The following is a 22,665-nucleotide window of genomic DNA, read 5'->3' as shown; positions in this document are numbered from 1 at the left end:
TAGGGGGTGCACAGGATCTGACTGTGCCAACCCTCATCCCCAAGGGGTGCCTGGGAGGTCCTGGCAGTGCCCACACCTCACTCCCAGGAGATGTGTGGGAGCCAGGTCTTGGCAGCACCCACCCTCACCTCCAGGGGGCACGTGGGAGCTAGGTCCTGGTAGCACCCATCCTCACCTCCAGGGGGCACGTGGGAGCTAGGTCCTGGTAGTGCTCACTCATCACAGACCACGTGGGCTATAGATGACAGGAGGGCGGCTTCACGTGCAACATCTTTCTGTTTTATTATTATAATATATATAAAAAAACACTATTGGAACTGGCCGGATGCAACCCCGTCCCCCTGCCAGCACTTAGATGCAACATCAGTGCCTTCTGCTCAGAGCAGGGTGGGAGTTAAATGGGAGGGGGCAGATGCCTTGTTTAGCTCCACTCCCTTGTGACCACACATCTACCCCTGCTCCCTAGGCGGGGGGAGGAACCTGCCACATTTGTTCATTCGCTCACACCCTCGTTCCCGGGCGAGGATGCAGCTGCTATCCCCAGTGCAAAGGAAAATGAATTAATAATAACAAAACGAACTAAACTCACAGAGGAGGGGCTCATTCATCCATCCATCCCTCCCCACTCATCCCATTCCTCATTCCCTCTATCCTCATTCTAGTCCCCACACATCCAATTCCACTGTCCCTCCATTCTCACTCCTGCCCATCAGAGGCTCTGAATGACACAACCCCCCTCCCCCACCCATGAAAGGTGGTGAAATTGCTCCACCTACACAGGAAGTGGGATGGCTAAAACAGGAAGTCACACCGTTGGCCCACCCTCCGCTTCAGTCATCTCCTCCCCCCGACCTCCCGTCACAGCTGGTCCCTCCCCAATTCCTGGATGGCTCCACCTCCCACCCCTAAACCACATACTGCCCCACTCCCCCAAACACAACTAGTCCTGCCTAAAGTACATAAAATGGCCCCATCTGTAACTAGCTCCAGAACACTTGCAAATGGTCCCCCCCATGCAAAGTAGCAATTTGCCCCACTCTCTAAATACTGACTGGCTCCGTCTCAATCTCAACTGGCTCCACCCCAGTCACAGATTGCCTGGCCCTCCGATAGTGATCCGCTTCTCGGCAATTATGATTGGACCCTATCAAGTAACAAAGTAAACCCTCCCCTCCCAAATAAACCCCACCCCTTTCCCTCCTAAACTACAATCCCCTTAACTCTGACCACCCCAGCAGCATTATTAGGAAGTAAAACCTGGGAAACAAAAGTTCTCCCTTCTGGATGATGCCCTCTAGAAAAAGAATTCAAGAGTTACAAAAAATGCATGTGTGTATGGTGGGGGGTTGGTTTTCTTTGCCATCCCCCATCCATACCCTCTTCAGGTATAGCCTGAACCTTTGGCTGAAGGTAGGCCAGGTGACCTCTCGGTGGCAATAAAGTCCATGGGGTTTAAAGCATCCCCTGCTGGCTGCAGTGGGAATGGGCTGTCCCAGCACAGCCCAGGTGGTGCAGAGAGCCCCCTCGCTGGCTGTAGTGGGAATGGGCTATCCCAGCAAAGTCCACATGATGCAGAGCGCCTCCAGTGGAAATGGGCTCTCCCAGCACAGTCTAGGTGTTGCAGAGCGTCCCCTGCTGGCTGCAGTGGGAATGGGCTCTCCCAGCACAGCCCAGGTGGTGCAGAGAGCCCCCCCCCCCGCTGGCTGTAGTGGGAATGGGCTATCCCAGCAAAGTCCACATGATGCAGAGCGCCTCCAGTGGAAATGGGCTCTCCCAGCACAGTCTAGGTGTTGCAGAGCGTCCCCTGCTGGCTGCAGTGGGAATGGGCTCTCCCAGCACAGTCCAGGTGGTGCAGAGTGCCCCCTGCTGGCTGCAGTGGGTTTGTTCCTGAAGGCTCTCTGGATGCTGTTTTTCTGTTGGTCTCATCCCTCCTGCTGGACCTTAGGGGAGCAGTCAAATGGGACGGTAGCTGCTCTGGCCTAGCCACAGCCAGGGGGACTGGAGCCGACCTCCCTCCAGTCCTTGTTCTTGCTGAGATTTTACTGGAAGACGAAAGAGAAGGGGCCGGTCGGGACCCAGTCGTGGCAGGGCACCTTCTGGACCTGCCCCGTCCCCCCACCATAAGGGGGAGGGGTTCTGCGGGGTTACCGCCTGCAGGATTCATCTGTCAGAAGAGAGAGAAGGGGAAGTGAGTAGGGAATGGGAGAGGGGGAAGCCCAGCAGGGACAGTCAGGGGAACAGAACCCAGCAGTCCTGGCTCCCAGCCCCCCTTCTCTAACCCACTAGATCAGGGGTGGGCAAACGTTTTGGCCTGAGGGCCACATTGGAACTGTGAAATGGTATGGAGGGCTGGCTAGGGAAGGCTGTGCCTCCCCAAACAGCCTAGCCCCTGCCCCAATCCACCCCCTCCCACTTCCTGCCCCCCGACTGCCCCCCTCAGAACCCCTGACTCATCCAACCCCTCCCCCTCTCCTTGTCCCCTAACCGTTCCCTCCCAGGACCACCTGCCCCTAACTGCCCCCTGGTACCCCACTCCCTATCCACCCCCCCTGCTCTCACTTCCCTGCCCCCGACCCTATCCACATCCCTGCCCCTGACAGGCCCCCTGGGACGCCCACCCCCTATCTAGACACCCTCTCTGTCCCCTGACCATCCCTTCTTGGGACACCTGTCCCTAACTGTCTCCCTGGGATCCCACCCCCTATCCAACCCCCCACAGCCCCTTTCGGAATGTGGCCCTGTGAATATGGGCGGAGGACTCAGGAGGAGCAGGGGCAGCCGTGCAGCTGGAGAGAAGCGGCAGTTTCCCCTTTAAAGCGCCACTTCCCTCCAGCCGGCTGTGTAGCCGCCCGGTATCCTCCTGAGTCCTCTGGATGTGTTCCCCACGCTCCCGCCACCCGCACTGCCCGCCTGAGGCTGCGAGTGAGCCTCCCTCCCTGCTCTCCTCTGCCCCCTCCCTGCAGGGGGTGCGCCGGTGCTGAGCTGCCCGTCGGTGCAGTGAGATGAGGCTGTAGGGGAGGGGGAACAGCAGGGGAGGGGCTGAGTGCTACCCTCCCCGGCTGGGAGCTCGGGGACCAGGCAGGGCAGTTCCACCGGCCAGATGTGGCCCACGGGCCGTACTTTGCTCACCTCAGCACTAGACCCCTCCCTCCCAGAGCTGGGAGCTGTGAGCGTAGCAGCACTGCCTGCCTGACGGATGTTGGAGGAGAGGGAGGGGCATGTGCCTGGCCTTCCTGGGGAAGGGGGGGACAGTGGGGGCTGGGGTAGGGAGCAAATGGCAAGAGCCATCTGAATTGGAAAGGGCAGGATGCATCTGTGCCCTGCGGGGCTTGCTGGAGTCCAGTCAGCTTGAGCTTCCCCCATCTGGCCACTAGATGGAGCCCCAATGCCCATGGCCAGCAAAGCACGAGGTTTTCCCAAGGGTGGGGAACCGGCAGCAGCTGTTTCATAAGCATTTTCCCAGCGTGTTTCATCACCCAAGCTGCTCCCTGCAGCACAGCGCCCCCTGGTGCCATGCTGGAGCATTGGAGCCAGCACTGACTCCCAGGTGAGTGCGCCCCCTACTGAGCCTCTAACCCCACTCCCTGCCACACAACGCCCCCTAGTGCTGCACTGGGGCATTGGAGCCAGCACTGACTCCCAGGTGAGTGCGCCCCCTACTGAGCCTCTAACCCCGCTCCCTGCCACACAACGCCCCCTAGTGCTGCACTGGGGCATTGGAGCCAGCACTGACTCCCAGGTGAGTGCGCCCCCTACTGAGCCTCTAACCCCGCTCCCTGCCACACAACGCCCCCTAGTGCTGCACTGGGGCATTGGAGCCAGCACTGACTCCCAGGTGAGCGCGGCCCCTACTGAGCCCCACACCCTGCTTCCTGAAGCACAGCGCCCCCTAGTGCTCGCCGAGACTCACCCACGATGAGGGATTTGGTCCTGAGCACACCCGGCAGGCCGCGATGGAGAAGCACCAGCTCCTCCTCTTCCTCGTCGTCCTCCCCGTGGGGGTTGGCACAGGCCGGCACGTCCGACTCCTCGGGGGGCCCAAACTCCTCCAGCAGGGACCCCTCGGATGGGTACTGGAAGGTGCGCTCCAACTGGCTCTCACTGAACGAGATCTTCAACTGCAGGGGAAGGGGGAGAAGGATCAGACTAACGGGCCCATCTAGCCAGGTATCCCGCCTCTGCCCCCTACCGCACCGGGTTAGCTTTATGTCCCCGCCCCCTGTTTAAGTGTGACTCTACAATAACTTATCAGTGCCCACGGTTTTAGACCCTGCACCAATGGGTGAGGCCACAGCACAAAGAGACCCTACAATAACAAACCAGTGGATGGCTCCCCAGCGCATCTGAGAGACCCTAAAATAATGACTAGTGTGCTGGGTCCTAGCACCTACTCAAAGACTCTTCAGTAACCCCTGTGCCTATCCCCAGGGCTGAAAGACCCTACAATAACAAACCATGGCACACAGCTGAGACTCCACAATGTCAAAACCACTGTCTGCACCCCCAGTGCTGACCTGAGACCCTCAATAACAAAACAGTGTGTGCATCTTCCATACCAAAAGACCCTATAATAACAAACAGTGACACACAGCCTGAACTCTGACAAGGGACCCTATAACAACACTGCATGCTGATTCCCACTGCTGACTCGATGCCTTACAATAACAAATCTGTGTTCATATCCCCAGTGCTAAAAGACCCTACAATAATAAACCACCATACACAGTTTTAGCAACTATAAGAGACCCTAAAATGACAAACCACAGTGCACGTGTCCCCACTGCCAAGTGACCCTACAATAACAAACCACAGCACGCAGTCCAGGTAATGCCAAGAGACCTTACAATAATAGACCTCTCAGGCAGCGGCTCTCTAGGGACCCTCTGAGGACAGTGTGCCCGTGGCAGTCCTATTCTGGCTAAGCCTCTGGTGGAAGGCAGTCAGGAAGCTGCCCCTGCCTGCACCCAAGCTGGGCACAGAGCCCTGGCAGGAGATAAACCCTGCAGGAAATGAGATTAGACATCCCTCCTGCAGAGAAAGACGATTCTCCAAGGGCAAGAGCATCTACCTTGACCTGCAGCTAGGCTGGGCCACAAATAGCATAGAGGAAGGAGCAGCGGCCAGGCAGAGATGGGAGGGGGAGCCCTGCATACAGCATTAGGATGCAGCCACCTCTGGGGTGGGGCAGCGGGAGAACAGCCAGACAGCAGCACCACAGAGTGGCATAAAGTGGGAGGTGAAGAGTAATCCTGCATCCAATTGTAACTACAGGGCAGGGGATATCAGGAAGGCAGAATGGATGTGGGCTGGGGGAGGATCTGGCCAGGGCACTGGGGTTCACGCCCCAACTCGGGAGGAAAGTGCCAGGGGAGATTTAATGACTGGGCCTGGTCAGGACTTCAATTTTCTATGCAATTCAAAATTGATACAGCGCTGCCTAGCGTTGCCCACGGGTACTGGGGTGAGCACCAGCACCAGCAACAGCACCACCTACTGAGCCCCCACCCTGCTCCCTTCAGGACAGCGCCCCCTAGTGCCGCACTGGCATTTCGGGGCCACCACCAGCAACAGCGCCACCTACTGAACCCTCATTCTGCTTCACGCAGGACAGTGCCCTCTAGTGCTGCATTGAGGTATTGAGGTCAGCACCAACTGACAGGACAGTGCCACCTACTGAGCCCCCATCCTGCTCCCTGCAGGACAGCGCCCCCTAGTGCCACACTGGCATTTCGGGGCCACCACCAGCAACAGCGCCACCTACTGAGCCCCCATCCTGCTCCCCACAGGATAGCGCCTCCTAGTGCCGCACTGGGGTATTGGGGCCAGCACCAGCAACAGCGCCACCTGCTGAGCCCTCATGCTGCTTCATGCAGGGCAGCACCCCCTAGTGCTGCACTGGGGTTTTGGGGCCACCACCAGCAACAGTGCCACCTACTGAGCCCACTCCTGCTCCCCACAGGACAGCACCCCCTAGTGCCGCACTGGGGTATTGAGGTCAGCACCGACTGTGACAGGACAGTGCCACCTACTGAGCCCCCATCCTGCTTCCTGCAGGACAGCGCCATCTAGTGCCGCACTGGGGTATTGGGAGGCAGCACTGACAGCCCCGTCCCAATTTCCAGCAGTAATCCTGGCCGCAACCCTTCCTGTTTAGCATGGTTCTAGTTTTAGCCCAGGCAACACCTCCCCCACTCCATTTGGTGACATGGGGGGGTGTATCTTTGATCTTATCTGTTCCCGAATTGGTTCCCATGGGAATTAATCCCCCACTAATCGCAATTAACTGAAGTCTATTAATGAGCTGGGGGGGAGGGGGAGAGGGGTCATGAGGCCAGTCCGGGGGAATTGAGGGTGAGGATCAGGGCCATAACAGCATCATGGATGTTCACTGGAGGTAGTGAGGGATGAGAGAAGGGCCAGAGGAGAGGTAGAGAGGCATGTGGAAGGCCAGGGCCAGGCTGAGAGAGGGAACACCAGCATGGAAAAGAAGGGAATGTGAGAGGGGAGATGAAAGATTGCATGGGAAAGACTGGAACCTGGAAATCCAGGAGGGGAGTGACAGCGGCATGGGAGGAAAAGAGGAAGCAAGGCCATGGGGGAGGGGAGGAGAGGAAAGTCTGGATAGAGAAGAAGAACAGAAGGAGAAAACTGAGGAGCAGAGGAGAGAGAGGCAGAGGAGGGGAAGAGAGGGAATGTGAGACTAAAGGGAGTGGAGGGGCAAAGAAAAGAGAAGGAGGAAATCAGGGAGGGAGGCAGAGAAAGGAAGAGGGGAATGAGACAGGAGGAAAAGAGGAATGAAGGACAGAACAGGCAGGATCCAAGAAAAGAACAGAAGGAGAAAATCTGTGAGAGGAAGGAACAGGGGAACGAAACAGAAGAAGGGAGAGAGGAAATGGGGGTGAGGAGTGGATGAACGGGAAGGGTCCAAGAAAGAACAGAATGAGAGAATGGAGGCGGGGGGAACATGTCAGAGTCCTACAGAGACTGAAAAGATAGAAGAGGTGGAGGAGGAGGAGGAGAAATGAAGGGAAAGGGAGGGAAGAGCCGGGTGATGGAACGAAAAAGATAGCCAGCGAGAGAAAGAGAAGAGGAAGAAGGGAATGAGAAAAAGGAGAAATGAAAAATGTCTCGCTGCATCTTTCTGCAGCTCCTCCCTTGTAACTCTCACATCCCCCTCTTTCCCTCCCCAATCTCTGGCTTCATCTCTCCTCCTCAGTCTGTCTCACGCTCCCCCATTCTCTCTCCCTGCCCCCTCCATACCCAGCTGCTGAGCCCCACCCCGCCCGTTCCCCCAGCTCTGGAATGTGCCTGAGTCACTCGCTCCGCTGCTTGGCTCCTAAATAAGGAGCGAACAGGCCTGGTTTGGCTGGGAGGGGGAGGGGAGGCCGGGAATCCAGCTGCCATCCAACTCCGCACAGCTGCGCCGGGAGCGTCCCAACTCTGCTCTGGTGTCTGGCACCACCTCCATCAGGATGCCTGCCCCTCCTGCCTTCCCCCAGAGTCTAGAAGGGGGGACCAGAAACCGAACCCCACCCCAAGGCCCTGAGCTAAGACCCTCCAGAAATGGCCTCAAATCTCCAAAATTGCCTCACAACCTTCTGGACTGGGCCCATGGCTCTCCAGAAATGGCCTTGAATCTCCAGATATGACCCAAGACCCTTTAGACTTGGCCCACGTCCCTCCAGACTGGCTCCCACAGCCCTCCAGAAAGAGCCATGATCCTCCAGACTGGGTCCACGGCCCTCCAGAAACGGTCATGAATCTCCAGACACAAGCCAAGACCCTCTAGACTTGGCCCACATCCCTCCAGACTGGATCCCACAGCCCTCCAGAAACCACCCTCTCTCTCCTGATGGACCCATGACCCTTCAGAAATGGCCCTGAATATCCAGATATGGCCCACCGACCCTCCATGCCACTATTGCTCTAGATCCATGGGCATCTCCAATGCTTTCTCCAGATCACTTGCCCGGAGGAACCTTCACCCCTGGCTGCCCTCCCTACAACATCCAGACTCCCTGTTGCTTTCCTCACAGCCCTTTCTCTCTGCCCGAGAGCTGAGGAAGGATAGATGGATAGGCTGGACTCTCGGTGGCCCCTTTGAGCTGTAGCTTGAAGCCTAGGGCACTATCCCACAGGCTCTCCTGAGCTCCAGATCCAGTGGAGTGCTGTGTCGGAGAAGGTCCTGTGCCCCTTCCCTGACCAGACCCCTCAATGTCTCTGTGAAGCACAGATAACAGCCCAGAGACTGCTGTGCCAGAGAGAGACTGTCTGGCCTGCTGGGGAGAATAGATGGCAAACACACCAGCTAGATGCCTGGCCACACTATCTATATCCAAGCATCCCTCTAGTCATCCATAGTTCTGTCTATCCATCCATCATTAGCTCTATCCATCTATCCATTGTCAGATCATTGTCATCTTTATCCATCCATCCATGGCAAGCTCTTTCTATCTCTCCATCCTCAGCTGCTTCTACATATCCATCCCTCCATTATCAGATTTACCTATACATATCTGTCTATCCTCAGCTCTATCTATCCATCCATCATCGGATCTAGCCTCAGCTCTATCCATCCATTCACAGGGGTACCCTTCTATCCCTCCATCATCAGATCTGTCCATCCATCCTCAGCTCCACACATCCATCTATCCATCAACACATCTATCTAAATATCTGTCCTCAACTCCATCCATCCACCCACCCATCATCTATCTATCCATCCATCCTCAGATCTATCTATCCTCAGCTCCACCCATCCTCTTGTCTATCCATTATCATCTCTCTCTCTTTCTCCCTATCCTCAGCTCAATCCACCCATCACAAGATCTATCTATAGATCTCTCTATCTACCCATCCTCAGCTGTACCTGAGATACAGAGGAAAGACTAGCTGAGGGCAACCTGCCAGGCCAGTGGCCAAGCCAGGAATAGAAACCAGGGGCCGCGAGTCCCACTCCAGGGCTCTATCCACTAGAACAGACAGAAGCACCGCCAGCTTTTTTTGCGCCCTATGTGGCGGAAGATCCCACTCCCAAAATGGCGCCCCCGACAGAGGCAGCGGAAGGTCTCGCCCTCAAAATACCGCCGACAACTGGGATGGCTGAAGATCCGGCCGCCGTGGTTGCCACCCCCCAAATGTTAGCGCCCTGGTCACCTAATGGGTTGCGTTGGCCCTGGGAACAGAACTTCCCCCCCTCCCGCCCCAAGCAGAGCCCTAGTCTAGCCTGCATCCCTGCCCCTCTCAGAGACCTGAAGTAAAAGAAGGGAAAAGCAACCCCAGCCTGTCTTAGATGGCGCTGGAGTGGTCCTGGGTAGGGATCCTTGACTGGATCCAGGCGTCCTCAAGCCATTCTCCACTTCTCTGCTGATAGCTCCCATCCTGCTAAGGGGAGCCAGCCCCGGGTTGGGGCAATTGGCTGGCTCAGGGGCGTGGGGAACGGGCAATGGGGCCTTCCCCCTCTAGGGGGCACCGGTTCCAATTGGAGAGGCAGGCTGGGCGCTGTTTCTTTCCCTCAATAGCCCAGGCGGGACCTTTGGGCCCCAGCCAGATCGGATTTAGCTCAGATAAGAGAGGGGCTATTTGGGGAATCGCCTCTAAAGCTCTTATATCAAATGGCATTAACGCAGGCCGGGCTCACAGTGCTAGATTTGCGGCTCCACAGTCCTTTTCTTATCCCATAATATCCACCGAGCGCCCTTTATCCTGTTCTGGCCTGGTTCTTAAGGTGTCAAAGTGGGCAGGAAAGGGTTAATCACATGTGTTTGGTGGGTAGGGAGGTGGGACGACTCAGGCACAAGAAAGGGTTGATGGCAAAGCTGGGGATGGGACCCAGGAGTCCTGACTCCCACCTCCCCATCCCCTCCACCGCACTCTAACCACTAGCCCCATCTCTCCTCTCAGAGCTGGGGATGGGACCCAGGAGTCCTGACTCCCAATTCCCACCCCCCACGCATGCTAACCACTAAACTCCACTCCCCTCCCAGAACTGGGGATGGGACCCAGGAGTCCTGACTTCCAGCCCCGCCCCCACCAGCTGCTGCTTTCGCTCTGCACTGCAATAACCACTTCCTGAGCGGGTGCAGGCTGCCCGGGGCTTCAGCTGACACAGGCCTCGATCTCCCTGCCCTTTTCCGTCCCACACGTTCCCCGCTTCCTGTTTTCGACAGGGCTGCAGCACTGCGGGAAGACGGGGCAGGACCGGCAGCCCCAGGGGCCTCTGGGTAATGCCCAGAGTGGGTGCGGGGCAGCCCAGTTAAGCTCCTCCCATGCAATCACACCTTACTCCCTGCCTGTGGGCCGCAGTCCTGCTCCTGCAGGGATCCCTTCTAGGGGGCAGAGGGGAGCTGGGGCTCTAGGGCCAGTTCAGCCCTCGGTTTCCCTGCTGAGGCTGCCAGCATGGGGGAGGGATGGGTTGGGATGGGGGCACATGCCCTGCTAGGGGCTGGGCAGAGATCGAACTACTTGTTACATCCAGGCGGGAATGATCAACTCCAGAACCAGTCCCCCTAGAGGGGAAAGGCCCCGTGTGTCAGTCCCCACGCCCTGCAGCCGGATGAGAGCCTGCACCCCCTAGAGGGGAAAGGCCCCCATGTCTCAGTCTCCGCCCCCTGGGGCCAGATGGGAGCTGGCACCCCCTAGAGGGGAAAGGCCGTGTGTGTCAGTCCCCGCCCCCTGGGGCCGGATGGGAGCCTGCACCCCCTAGAGGGGAAAGGCCCCGTGTGTCAGTCCCCGCCCCCTGGGGCTGGATGGGAGCTGTCACCCCCTAGAGGGGAAAGGCCCCGTGTGTCAGTCCCCGCCCCCTGGGGCCAGATGGGAGCCGGCGCCCCCTAGAGGGGGAAGACCCCGTGTGTCAGTCCCCGCCCCCTGGGGCCAGATGGGAGCCGGCGCCCCCTAGAGGGGGAAGACCCCGTGTGTCAGTCCCTGCCCCCCTGGGGCCGGATGGGAGCCAGTGCCCCCTAAAGGGGAAAGGCCCCGTGTGTCAGTCCCCGCCCCCTGGGGCTGGATGGGAGCTGTCGCCCCCTAGAGGGGAAAGGCCCCGTGTGTCAGTCCCTGCCCCCTGGGGCTGGATGGGAGCTGTCGCCCCCTAGAGGGGGAAGACCCCATGTCTCAGTCCCTGGATCCAGGCGTCCATAATTATGAGGGCGAAATGAAGCCAAGATCCATGCAGGGCGCATGGCTCTAGGCTGGGAGCTGAGGCTGGGGGTGAGGGGGCAACAACAGCCGCTCTTGGGAAGCCTTGGAGTGGGATTATAGGGGCAACAGCTCTGGGGGAGATGAAGGGTTAAAGTGCCCCCCCCCAACAGTGACCATGGCAACCTCGTCAACGCTGACCTCAGTGTTTTTCATGACTTCCTCTGGAAAAACCTGCTGGTGGCTTCTGCCAATGGGAGGCCAGCTGGGCCTGGTCCCCTCCCCCATCACACCCTGCCTGCCCCTTTCTCCCCTCCCCCCTCACACCCCTTCCTTCCCCACGACATCCCTTGCCCATTCATACTCCTTCCTTCTCCCACTTTTACCCCTCCACACCCATCCCTTCCCCACCTCTCCCCAACCCCCCAGCGAATCAGCATCCTGCAGGCATTGCTCTGTGGTCCTGGCCTCTACATCCTGGGTGAGCCTAGGGCTGCAGCACTGGGCTGGGACCCAGCACAGACCTGGTCCCTGTGCATGGACAGTGGCTTCCCCTTTCCCCCAAATGCACAGACAGACTGTCTGCAGCTGTGTCTCTCTCTCTCACACACACGGTCTCTGGGGGTTTGTGTCTTCCTCTCAGGCACATGTTTGCTTTTTCCTTTCTCTCTCTCTGTCTTGCACTCCTCTCCCAGAGCTGGGGATAGAACCCAGGAGTGCTGACTCCCAGCCCCTCCTGCTCTAACCCACTAGATCCCACTCCTTTCCCAGAGCTGGGGATAGAACCCAGGAGTCCTGACTCCCAGCCCCCCTTGCTTTAACCCACTAGATTCCCCCTCCTCTCCCAGAGTTGGGGATAGAACCCAGGAGTCCTGACTCCCAGCCCACCCCCTGCTCTAACCCACTAGACCCCCCTCCCAAAGCTGGGGATAGAACCCAGGAGTCCTGACACAGCCCCTCCATGCTTTAACTCACTAGACCCCCCCCCCCCCGAGTTGGGGAAAGAACCCAGGCGTCCTGCCTGCCATCCTCCCCCTTCTCTAATTCCTCGGGAAGCGTCCCTCCCTCACCAGAGGCAGCTGCATTTCAGCAGGCAGGAGAGGCTGTAGGCGGGTGGGGAGATGACGCCCAAATGAGAATGTGCCCCGGAGCCCTGTCTGAGTGACTCCCCAGCTCTGAGCTCAGCAGGGAGGGATCCCAGCCCTGGCATCCCCTGTACACTCACCCCCCCATTACTCCCCGCCAGCTCTCGGCAATTGGCAGGAGCCCGCCAGGAGAGGCAGGCAAGGCCCTGGGGTCTAGACAGGAGCAGCCCCAGACTCCACACTATGGGGACAGGAACAAGACCTGTGTCACCAGGCCTAAGCCACAGTCACTGATCAGGGCTACGGCCAGGCCTCCATGAGAATGGGGAACAGGGGTGGCAGGGGCTTTGGTCCTGAATGAGCTATTGGGGGATGGGGGTGGTGCAGTCCAGGAAAGAAAGAACACAGATAGATGGATGGTTAGAGAAATATTGTGGGAGAGAAGGGGTGGACAGATAAACAGATAGGTAGATTTATATAGGGTGAATTGAAATCTCTTACTGTCCTCTAGTTCAGCTCTAGCCACTAGACTCCACTCCCCTCCCACAGCCAGAAATAGAATCCAGGAGTCCTGGCTCCCAGTCCCACCCCACCTCAATCCACTAGACCCTACTCCCCTCCTAGAGCTGGAGATAGAACCCAGGAGTTCTGACTCCCATCCCACCCCCACAGCTCTAACCCACTAGACCCCACTCCCCTCTCAGAACTGAGGACAGAACCCAGGAGTCCTGGCTCCCAGCCTCCCCTGCTCTAACCCACTAGACCCCATGTCCCTCCCAGAGCTGGGGATACTCCCCCCCAATCTTCCCCATCATACCCCTCTAAGCCTGCCCTCTTCCCCATCAGAGATGTGTTACCATATTCCCCCTCAGCCTATCTGAGCTGGCTGGAGGGAGCCCAATGGCCAGACTCTTGAGCTGCTAGCCCTAGTGGTCTCCCCTCACCCCTTCAGGTCTCTGCTGAGTGCATGGCCGTCAGCAGCTGATGTCAGCAGGGCTTCCTCTGCTGGGTGGAGTGAGGGCTCAGCTTCAGAGCAGAGAGCAAGGGAGGGAGAGACAAAGCAAGCAAGTAAGCTGGTTCCATCTCTCTGGGCTGAAGGGCCCCTGCCTGCGTGGGAGGGATAAGCCGGGCGGAGATCCCAGCCGCCCGGCTGCTCCAGACCCTCCGGAAGATAAAGAGCCGTTTGTGGTGAAAGGTCTGTTTGTGATGAAAAACCGGAGCAGGAATCTGCCCTCAAGGGGGTCACGAAAGGACTGTGCAGAGGGATGACGCCGGGCCTGAGGCAGAAGGCGCTTAGCCTGGGGACAGCGATCTGACCCGGCTCAGTACAGGTGCTGGAAGGTCCTAGAGCGACAGGCGCCCCAGCTGTGTTCTAGAGTGGCAGGGATCCCACAATCCAATGGTCTAGAGCTGCAACTCGTCTCCCTTTGCTGCATGCTAAAGCAACAGGCCCCTCCACTGTGCTCCACCATGCTAGCTCCCATGTTTTAGAGTGACAACCCCCAATCCTATGTTCCAGAGCTTTAACTCTCCGCCCAATCACTGCATGCCAGAGAAACAGAGCCCTCCACTATATTCCAGAACAGCCTGCCCCGCTCATGTTCCAGAGATGCAGGCTGCCATCCCTCCAGTGTATTTTACAGGAACAGACACCTCCAAAGCTTTCTAGAGCAACAGCTACTATGTTATAGAGCGACAGACCCTCTCTACGTCATTCCAGAGTGACATCAGCAGCATTCTAGAGTGACAGCCTGCCCCCACCACATGTTCTGAAGCTGCAACTTGCTCTCTGTTCAATGCATTCTAGAGCAAGCCCCCTCCTCCGCTGCACCCCAGGATGACACATGCTGCGTTCCTGAGTGCTCAGCTATCTTGTCCCATGTTCTAGAGCTTCCACTCTGATTTAGAGCAACAGGCCTCTCCAGTATAACAGGCCCTGCATTCTAGGCCAACAATTACCTCCAAAGCATTCTAGAGCGGCACGTGCAGCTGTCTTCTAGAACATCACAGCCTGTGTTCAAGAACAGTTTTTGCTGCTGGAGTAGCAATCACCGTTGTGTTCTGGCACTGTTTTGTAGAGTAATTACCCACTAGGATATTCTGGAGCATCAGTCACCACACGCTTCTAGAGTAACACTAGGTGTTCTAGAACAACTGTTGCCAGAGTATTCTAGAGCTACAGATAAGGCCCTGGTGCTGAAAGTGCCAGTACTGAGCTCCATTGCATGGTTGTGGCTGATCACAGCAGTCTAGAGTGAAAACCACAAGAGCATTCTAGAGTAACACTCCCCACCGTATTCTGTAACAGCCCCTGCAGTAATGCAGCACAACAGGATGCTGGAGCCATAAACACTGAGGCCCAGACCCTGTAAATGGAGGTCGCTCCGTCAAAGTCAGCGTAGGAAATGGAGCCCAGGATTCTAGAGCAGACCAGCATCGGGGAGTGCTAGACTAGAGCATTAAAAAGGCAAGGCAACATGTGGCATGGGAGCGGGGAAGTGTGTGGGGGATTATCTTGGCTTGGTCACCATGGGGGCCCCCACCCCTAGAGCATTTGGGTTTGTGGCAATGAGTCTTTGTCATTGATGCTGAAAGGGGAAAGGTCGGGGCGTTAGATAAAGAAACAAACACATATGGGGATGAGATAGAGAGATGGATGATAAGGGGACTGGATGGGCAGAGGGGGATATATGGGGACTGGATGGATGAAGGGGGATGGATGGGGATTGGATGATGCCTATAGGGGATGGATGGATGGATGCATTAGAGAGAGAAATAGACAGATGCATACAGTGATTAGATGTATAGATAGTTGCGTATGTGGATTCAAGAGAAAGAGAGAGAAAGAGAAAGTGAGAGACATGAGCACAGGGAGATGGATGATATACAGACAGACTAGCTAAAATACTATCCTATTTTGAAAACGTATAATGACTACTTTAGAGCAAAGCAGTATTTATCTGACAAGCATTACCATAGAGAGTACTGTAGTCATTTAATACTACTGTGATCTGATACCGTAGACTACACTCAATTTGGTCTCAGTATTTCTGAGTACTTACCATACAACACTGTAGTATTTTAACAATATTGAGATCTATTACTTTCCCATTCTGCCATACTTTAAAGTATTTTTTAAGTAATTTCTATGCAATACTGAAAACATTTAACAGTATTGTGATCTATTCACTGGAACACCATAACATTCGGAAGCACTTACTATAGAATACTGCAGTATTTTAACAGTATCTTGACATCACCCTGTAGGATATTCTAGCGCTTTGCAGTAATTTGGGACATTACTGCAGTAATTTAACAGTCTATTAATCCAGAATACCCTGGTGCTTTACAGAGGTAAGGTGGGGGAGGTGATATATTTTATTGGACCAACTTCTGTTGGCGAGAGAGACAAATTAGACCAATACAAGATACTACCTCATCCACCTTGTCCTTCTAATATCCTGGGACTGACCTGGCTACAACAACACTGCTGCTTTTACAGTGATTTAATGCAGTGCTATAGTAATTTAACAGCACCATTTTACTCTAGTATTTTACTGTATTTACTATGGTACAGTAAAATAATTTAGCCATATTGTCATCTGTTACTTTGCAATACTCTAGTATTTTGCAGTAATGTTGAGTAACTCCACAACAATTTAACAGTACTGTGAAGTTACTCTAGAACTCTGTAGTAATTTGAGCAATACTGCAGCAATTGAACAGTGGTACAGCTTATCACTGTAGAATACTCTTGTCCTTTATTGTATTTACTATGTAATATGGTGATTTAGCAATGCTGTAACCTGTTACTCCAAAGTACTCCAGTATTTTTAAGTAATTTTGAGCAATACTCCAGCAATTTAACAGTAGTGTGATGTTATTATTCTCGAGTAATCTAGTAGTTTGCAGGGTCTTTGCGCAATGGTGCATTTAATGTTATTATAGTCCCTTGCTTTGGTATTTAATATATTCACTAGAGAATACCAGAGTAATGTAATTGTATTGTGATCTGTTACTCTCGAGTACTCTAATGGTCTGCAGTATGTTTGAGCTGCAATCCAATAGTACTATAGCCCCTTACTCTAAAATGTTACCATATTTACTATATAATACCAGTAATTTTTAAAATAATTTAAAAGTAGTGTGATCTGTTACGCTCAAGTACTGTAGTAGCCTGTAGTCATTTTGAGCAGTCTAAGGAATTATGGCCCATTACTCTAGTATTTTTACTGTATGATACTACTACACTAGACCCCATATTTCTCACATACTATATTATTTCCTATATTATACCAATACAAGATGGTATTGTGTTCTGTTCCTCTCAAATGCTCTAGTACTTCAAAGCAGTTACTCCAGGATCCTCAAGTTTTTTTCTTTAATGAGCATTATGGGGTAGAAAGATTTTTCTAGCTGCCTTCTTGGGCTCTGTAGCCAGTGCCAGTGGGGCTGCCCCCCGGGCACAGATTCATAGCACGAGTGGGCATTTTTAGTGCCAGGAAGCTGGGCAGAGACTCTGGCTGCAAAAATGCCGTTGACGTTCAGACACAAAGTTTAGCCAGGGATGCCTCTTGCCTAGCGACTGTCCCTGCTAAATGATCCCCTTATGAGGCAAAGAACAGACCAGCCACTGTGCGCACCAGAGCCGCATCTGACCAAGGGCAACCCCAGACCCCGGCATGGGTCACATGTGTGAAAAGGCTTTTGTGGATCACCCCGTTCCCTTCCGGTGCCCCCCTCCCCACCTGGCCCCTGCCACTGGGTCCCTAGCCCAGCACTGGCAGGGATCCCCAGTGAGAGGGAAAGAGGGGGCTTCAAGGCCTGTCCAGCCCTCAGCCTCTCTACTGAGGCTGCCAGCAACTTTCGGCCAACAGGGAAGTGGGCTGGGGCCGAACAAACTCATTTCACATTGGGGCTGTGGAATGGGAGTGACAGGGCAGGGCTGGATCACAGCCCGGCATCTCTAGAGTGGAGAGGCCCCCTGAGCCATTCCCCATTATCCCTGAGCCAGCTAATCCCCAACCCTGCATTCAGATCAGAGCCAGTGCTCCACAAGAGGAGAAGGTCCCCATATCCCATTCCTCTCCCTCCCCAAGCCAGCCAGTGCCCTTGCCCTGGGGCCAGACTGAAGGTCCCATCGGGGCGATTCCAGGCCCAAGCATGCCAAGCACGTGCTTGGGGCGGCAAGCCGCAGGGAGCGCTCTGCTGGCGCCGCGAGGGCAACAGGCAGGCTGCCTTCGGCGGCTTGCCTGCGGAGGATCCGCTGGTCCCGCGGCTTCGGCTTGCCTGCAGGGACCAGCGGACCCTCTGCAGGCAAGCTGCCAAAGGCAGCCTGCCTGCCGTGCTTGGGGCGGCAAAATGCCTAGAGCCACCCCTGGGTCCCATATCCTATTCCCCCCAGCCCCTATAAGCCAGCTACAAACTCAAACCAGGTTACTCCAAAAGGAACTGGCTGGCTCAGAGGGGTGGGGAATGGGATACGGGGCCTTTCCCCTCTAGGGGGCAGCATCTCCCATCCAAACCTGGAGGAATTGGAATCAACCACCCTATTTCCACAGTCCATCCCCCGCCTTTCCTGCTCTAGCTCCATGAGAACAGGGTGGGGATGTTCCTGGACCACATCCTTGTGGATCCCATGACAACCCTGGCCTCCACCACGTGCCCTATATCCCTGGCCCACGAGGGCCAGAGACTCTGCCCAATGGGAGCTGGGCCCAGGCGGGAGGTCAGAAGTCAACCATGGCTAACAGCCCCACGCCTGGGGTTGGCGTCCCCACACTGAGTCCTGTGTTAGGCACCTGAAGGAGGAGGCGAAGGAATGAGGAGAGGAGAGACAGTGGGGGATGAAAAGAGGGAGGGGACAGCAGGAGAGAAGCAAAAGGAAGAGAGAACGAAGAAAAGGGTGAACGAATGAGCAGAGGAGAGAGAAAGAAAGAGGAGGAATGAAAGAGAGCAAACAAAAGAAAGACTAAAAAGGGAAAGAATGAGAGACGCTGAGGCCGAGAAAGAATGAAACAGGCGAGAGAGGGCGCGAATGAAAGGGAGAAAGAGAGGGAGGGAAAGAAAGAAAGAAAGAGTGAAAGAAAGGATAAAAATGGCAAGAGGAGGGAGAGTGAAAAGTGAGAGCACAAAGCAGAGAAAACAAAAGAGCGGGGAAAGGAGGAACGCAAGAGGGCAAGCGAAGAAGGGAGTGAGGAGCGCGACGGGTACCTTTTTGCGGTGGGGGTCATTCTTCGCCAGGCAGGATTTCGACAGGGACAGGTAGCCCCCGATCACCTGGATCTCCTCTGCCGTGGGGTAGCGCTTCTTCGGTGGGGCGCTGGCCGACTTCTCGAGCGCCGTGGGACCCCCCTCACTCTCCACGCCGTTCTCTACGGCTGGCACCGGCGCCTTGCGGGGATTGATGGTGATGGTGTTGCCACTCCGGCGCTGCACGGCCGGGTGGGGCAGGGCGGAGGGGCCCCCCAGCTCCCGGGGCCCCCGGCCCCCGCGCCTCATGGCCTCCCCCTCGGCCGGCTCCTCGGCGCTGGCCGGGAGGGGAAGCTGCTCGCGGCTGGGGGAGGAGGAGGAGGAAGTGGAGGCCGGAGCAGCGGCAGCCTTTGGAGGAGAAGTGCTGGTTTCCTGCCGAACCTCGCCGGGGTCTGGGGGAGGGGAGGCGGCCGCCCGGCGCGGCACCACCACGAAGGAGTTGCGCGAATGGAGACGCAGGCTGGCCACAGCTTTGGCCTGGGCCTCGGCATCCAATATGGCGTCGATGGGCAGGCCTGAGGCTGAGGCGTCTCCATTGTCCCCCCTGCCACCCCTGTCCATAGAGGTGACGTCTCTGCCCAGCGGGCCTGGTATCACCGCACCCGAGCCACTGCCACCACTGTCACGCCTCTCCGGTGAGGTGGCTTCTCTGGCTTGTAGGCCTGGCCCCACCGCCAATGCACCGCCACCAGGCCTGGCTCCCCTCTCCCGTGAGGCGGCTTCTCTGCCTCGTGGTCCCGGCGCCATGGCACAGCCATCACCCCTAGTTCCCCTATCTGGCGAGGTGGCCTCCATGCCTTGAGGCCCTGGCACCAAGGCCAATGTGCTTCCACAGTGCCAGGCTCCCCTATCCGGTGAATTGGCCTCCCTGCTCTGAGGACCCGGCACCACCGTGCCAGGGCTGCCGCCATCACGCCTGGCTCCCCGTTCTGGCGAGGCAGCCTCCCTGCCCCATGCTTTGCCGGTGGGTGAGCGCCGCGGAGGGCTCTCTGGCCAGGACTCAGACCTGGCTTCGAACTGGCTGCGGTAGGAAGCCACGGTGAAGGGAGGCGGTGAGGGGGCCAGGCCTGGCAGGTCGTGGGGAGGGCTGGGTGTGCCACTACGGTGCTGGGCCGAGCCAGACGGTTTCCTTGTTGCCAGGGGGCGTTCGTAGGAGCCATCGGCAAGGTTCTCGGTGCTGAGGGACCTGAGTGGGCGCAGGGCTGGGTCCTCCTGGCCGAAGCGGCTTAGCAGCTTGCTGACACGCCCGCGGCGTTGCTCCGGGAGCCCCTGCTGGCAATCGGCCTCGCCGTGACTTTGGCCAAAGGAGTTGAGGTCTTCCACGCTGCGGCTGAGGGCCGATTTGACGATGAAGACTTCGCCAGCCCGGATCTCAGTCACGCTCCCGCCGCGCCGGGCCAGAAGCTCGTTCAGGGATTCCACACTGCCGGATTTGGCCTCCCCCTGCCACTCGGGCCTCGGCGGTGCCGCTCCCGGCACTGACTCAATGATGATGACGTTGTCGGCTCGTAGGGTCCTCACCCCAGGGCGCTGGCTGTACAGCTCCATCAACTGCTTGGCCTTGGCACCAGCTGGCTCGGCCTCCGGCGCCGCCGTCTCCTTGCGCCTCTTCTCCAGCTGGATGAAGGGGTTCTGGTGCACCGGGCCAATCTTCTCCTGCAGCACGGTGCTCTCCTCCTGGCCCATCCCGGGGCTGGGCGGCCCCGCCACAGCCGAGGGGGGCCCTGCTCCGCCGCCACTGCCCTCCGTGTCCGGGAAGGAGGCACCAGAGCCCTGTTTGGCCCGGCGGCGTTCGATGATCTCCCGCTTCCAGGCTGGCATCTTGGCCATGCGGTCCTGCTGCTCCCGCTCTCTGCGCCGTGCCTCTTCCTCTTCCTTCCGTTTCCTCTCCAGCAACTGCAACTTCCACTCCGGCAGGGCTGGCAATGGAGCTGACGCCATCCTCACCCCGGGGCTGTGGAGGGCAGGGAGGGAAGTGGGGACGGGGGCAAAGGCGGGCAGGGAAGGAGGGATGGAGGATAGTTTGAGAGGATGAAAGGCAGAGATAAAGAAAGTGTCGGGGATGGAGGACGAGGGGGAATGGAGGGAGAGTTTAAGAGGATGAAAGGGAGGGATAGAGTATCAGGGAAGGAGGGATTGAGAAAGAGGGGGAATGGAGGGAGAGTTTAAGAGGATGAAAGGGAGGGATAGAGTATCAGGGAAGGAGGGATTGAAGAAGAGGGGGAATGGAGGGAGAGTTTAAGAGGATGAAAGGGAGGGATAGAGTATCAGGGAAGAAGGGATTGAGGAAGAGGGGGAATGGAAGGAGAGTTTAAGAGGATGAAAGGGAGGGATAGAGTATTAGGAAAGAAGGGATTGAGGAAGAGGGGGAATGGAGGGAGAGTTTAAGAGGATGAAAGGGAGGGATAGAGAGTGTGTCAGGGAAGGAAGGAGAGTTTAAGTGGAGGAGGAGGAGTGAGAGAAAGGGGCAGAAATGGAGGAATGGTTTATGAGGAGGAACATAAGGCCGGAGGAAGGGAGGGATAGAGAATCGGGGAAGGAGGACTAGCGGGAAGGAAGGAGAGCGAAAGAATGGAAGAAGGCGAGAGGGGGCTGAGGAAAGAAGGAATGAGGAAGTGGGAGAAAGGAGAGATGGAGAGAGAACTGAGGGAGGTGGGAGAGGCAGGGAAGGAGGGATAGCGGAGCCGGCAGAGGAATCGGGGGGGCTCCCTGCTCTTCCCTGCCCCTGCTCTGGAGGAAGAGAAAGAAAAAAAGAAAAGAAAAGATGAAAAAAATGCCCAAAGTTCCGCCTGTGTCAGCCTGGCGATTTCCGGAGAGGGCGGGCACTGCTCGCCCCACCCGCCCTTCTGACAGCCCCACACGCGGCTGGGAATCCCGGACCCCCGTGGAACCCAAGAGTCCAGAGAGGGGGAAGGGACAGCTCAGCCTGGGTGGGCAATGGAACCCAGGCGTCCGGGTCGGGGAGGGAGTCCGGGGAACGGAGAGTGAGGGGAATGGCTCGAACTGGGTGGAAGGGGGAACCCAGGAGTCCGGGAGGATGGCTTAGGTTTGGTGGACAATGGAACCCAGGAGTCCGGGCAGAGGACGGTAAATCTTGGAGGGAAGAGATATACATTGACCCAGACAGAGATCAAATCTTGGTGGCTCAGAGGAACCCAGGTGTCCGGGCACAGCCGGGTGGGGGGCTTTTTGGTGGGGGTGGATGGAAATTACCCTGGACTCCAAACCTCGATGGCTCAGGCTAGCGGGCTATGGGACCCAGGCGTCCGGATGGGGGAGGGGGCGGGAATGAAGCCTGTCACTCAGCATAGGGAGGGGGACAATAATTACCCCGGAGGAAAGTAGCGGAACCCAGGCGTCCGGGCGGCGAAAAGGCGGCTCCTTTCGGCACAGGAGGGTCCGAATTCTCTGCGGGCGCCTCCTCAGAACCCAGGCGTCCGGGCGAGGCGTGGGGGGAGGAGAAGGTTCCAAACCGCCTTTTGTCGGCGACGATCCAGCGCCGTCGGGACCCAGGCGTCCGGGCAAAGAGATCTCAGGCTCCTATTGTCAGCGGCGGATGGGGGGGCGGGGGTTAGAAATCTCGGTAGGACCCAGGCGTCCGGCCCAGGAGCTCGCAGGCTCCTATTGTCAGCGGCTGATTGGAAGGGCGGGGGGATCAGTGGGATCCCGGCATTCGGCAAGGATCACAATATGTGTGAGGGAGGGGGAGATCGACACCTCGGAGGGACCCAGGCGTCCGGGGGAATTTCCCGCTCCCAGCGGCGGCTTCTCACGGCTCCATGCGGCTCCCCTCCCCCAGTCTGGCGGCGCCCTCCCCCGATCCTGTCCGCGGGGGGGCGGGGGGCCAGTCCGCTGCCCCGCTTGGGGGGGCCGGGCCGGGGAAACGCTGGCAGGAGGCAGCGGGGCCCCAGAGAGAAATCGCTGCTGGCCCAGCCGCCGAGCCGCCAGCAGAGCCGTAATCCCCGCCCGGCTCATCCCCCCAAAAGCCTGGGAGAGGAGAGAGGAGGGGCGGGGGCAGAGATGGGGGGTCTTTGTGTATAAACAGAAGGGGACGAGGACACAATGCGAGGGGAGGGGCTTTGGTAGCGGGGGGGGGGTTGGAGTGTGTGGAGGGAGGAGGGTCGAATCTGGACAGATGGGGGAAGGGGGAGATGATGGGGTTGGGGACGGGCTCTCAAGAGAAGGGGGCATTGAG

At 57.2% G+C, this 22,665-nt stretch overlaps 1 protein-coding gene across 1 annotated transcript; it reads right to left on the bottom strand.

The window, feature by feature from the left end:
- Window positions 1-257: 257 nt before the first annotated feature.
- PPP1R18 (protein phosphatase 1 regulatory subunit 18) lies at window positions 258-20,800 on the bottom strand. Its single transcript, XM_050919506.1, has 3 exons — window positions 18,432-20,800; window positions 3,911-4,118; window positions 258-2,164 (listed from the first exon to the last, which is right to left on the bottom strand). The coding sequence occupies exons 1-3, from the start codon at window positions 20,409-20,411 to the stop codon at window positions 2,145-2,147; spliced, it is 2,208 nt and encodes a 735-aa protein (XP_050775463.1). The 5' UTR covers window positions 20,412-20,800; the 3' UTR covers window positions 258-2,144.
- Window positions 20,801-22,665: the final 1,865 nt, after the last annotated feature.

Source organism: Gopherus flavomarginatus, chromosome 12 (genome assembly GCF_025201925.1).
Source record: "Gopherus flavomarginatus isolate rGopFla2 chromosome 12, rGopFla2.mat.asm, whole genome shotgun sequence".
NCBI lineage: Eukaryota > Metazoa > Chordata > Testudines > Testudinidae > Gopherus > Gopherus flavomarginatus.
The sequence above is the reverse complement of the archived record's forward strand: the minus strand, read 5'-3'. Positions and strand labels throughout refer to the sequence as shown.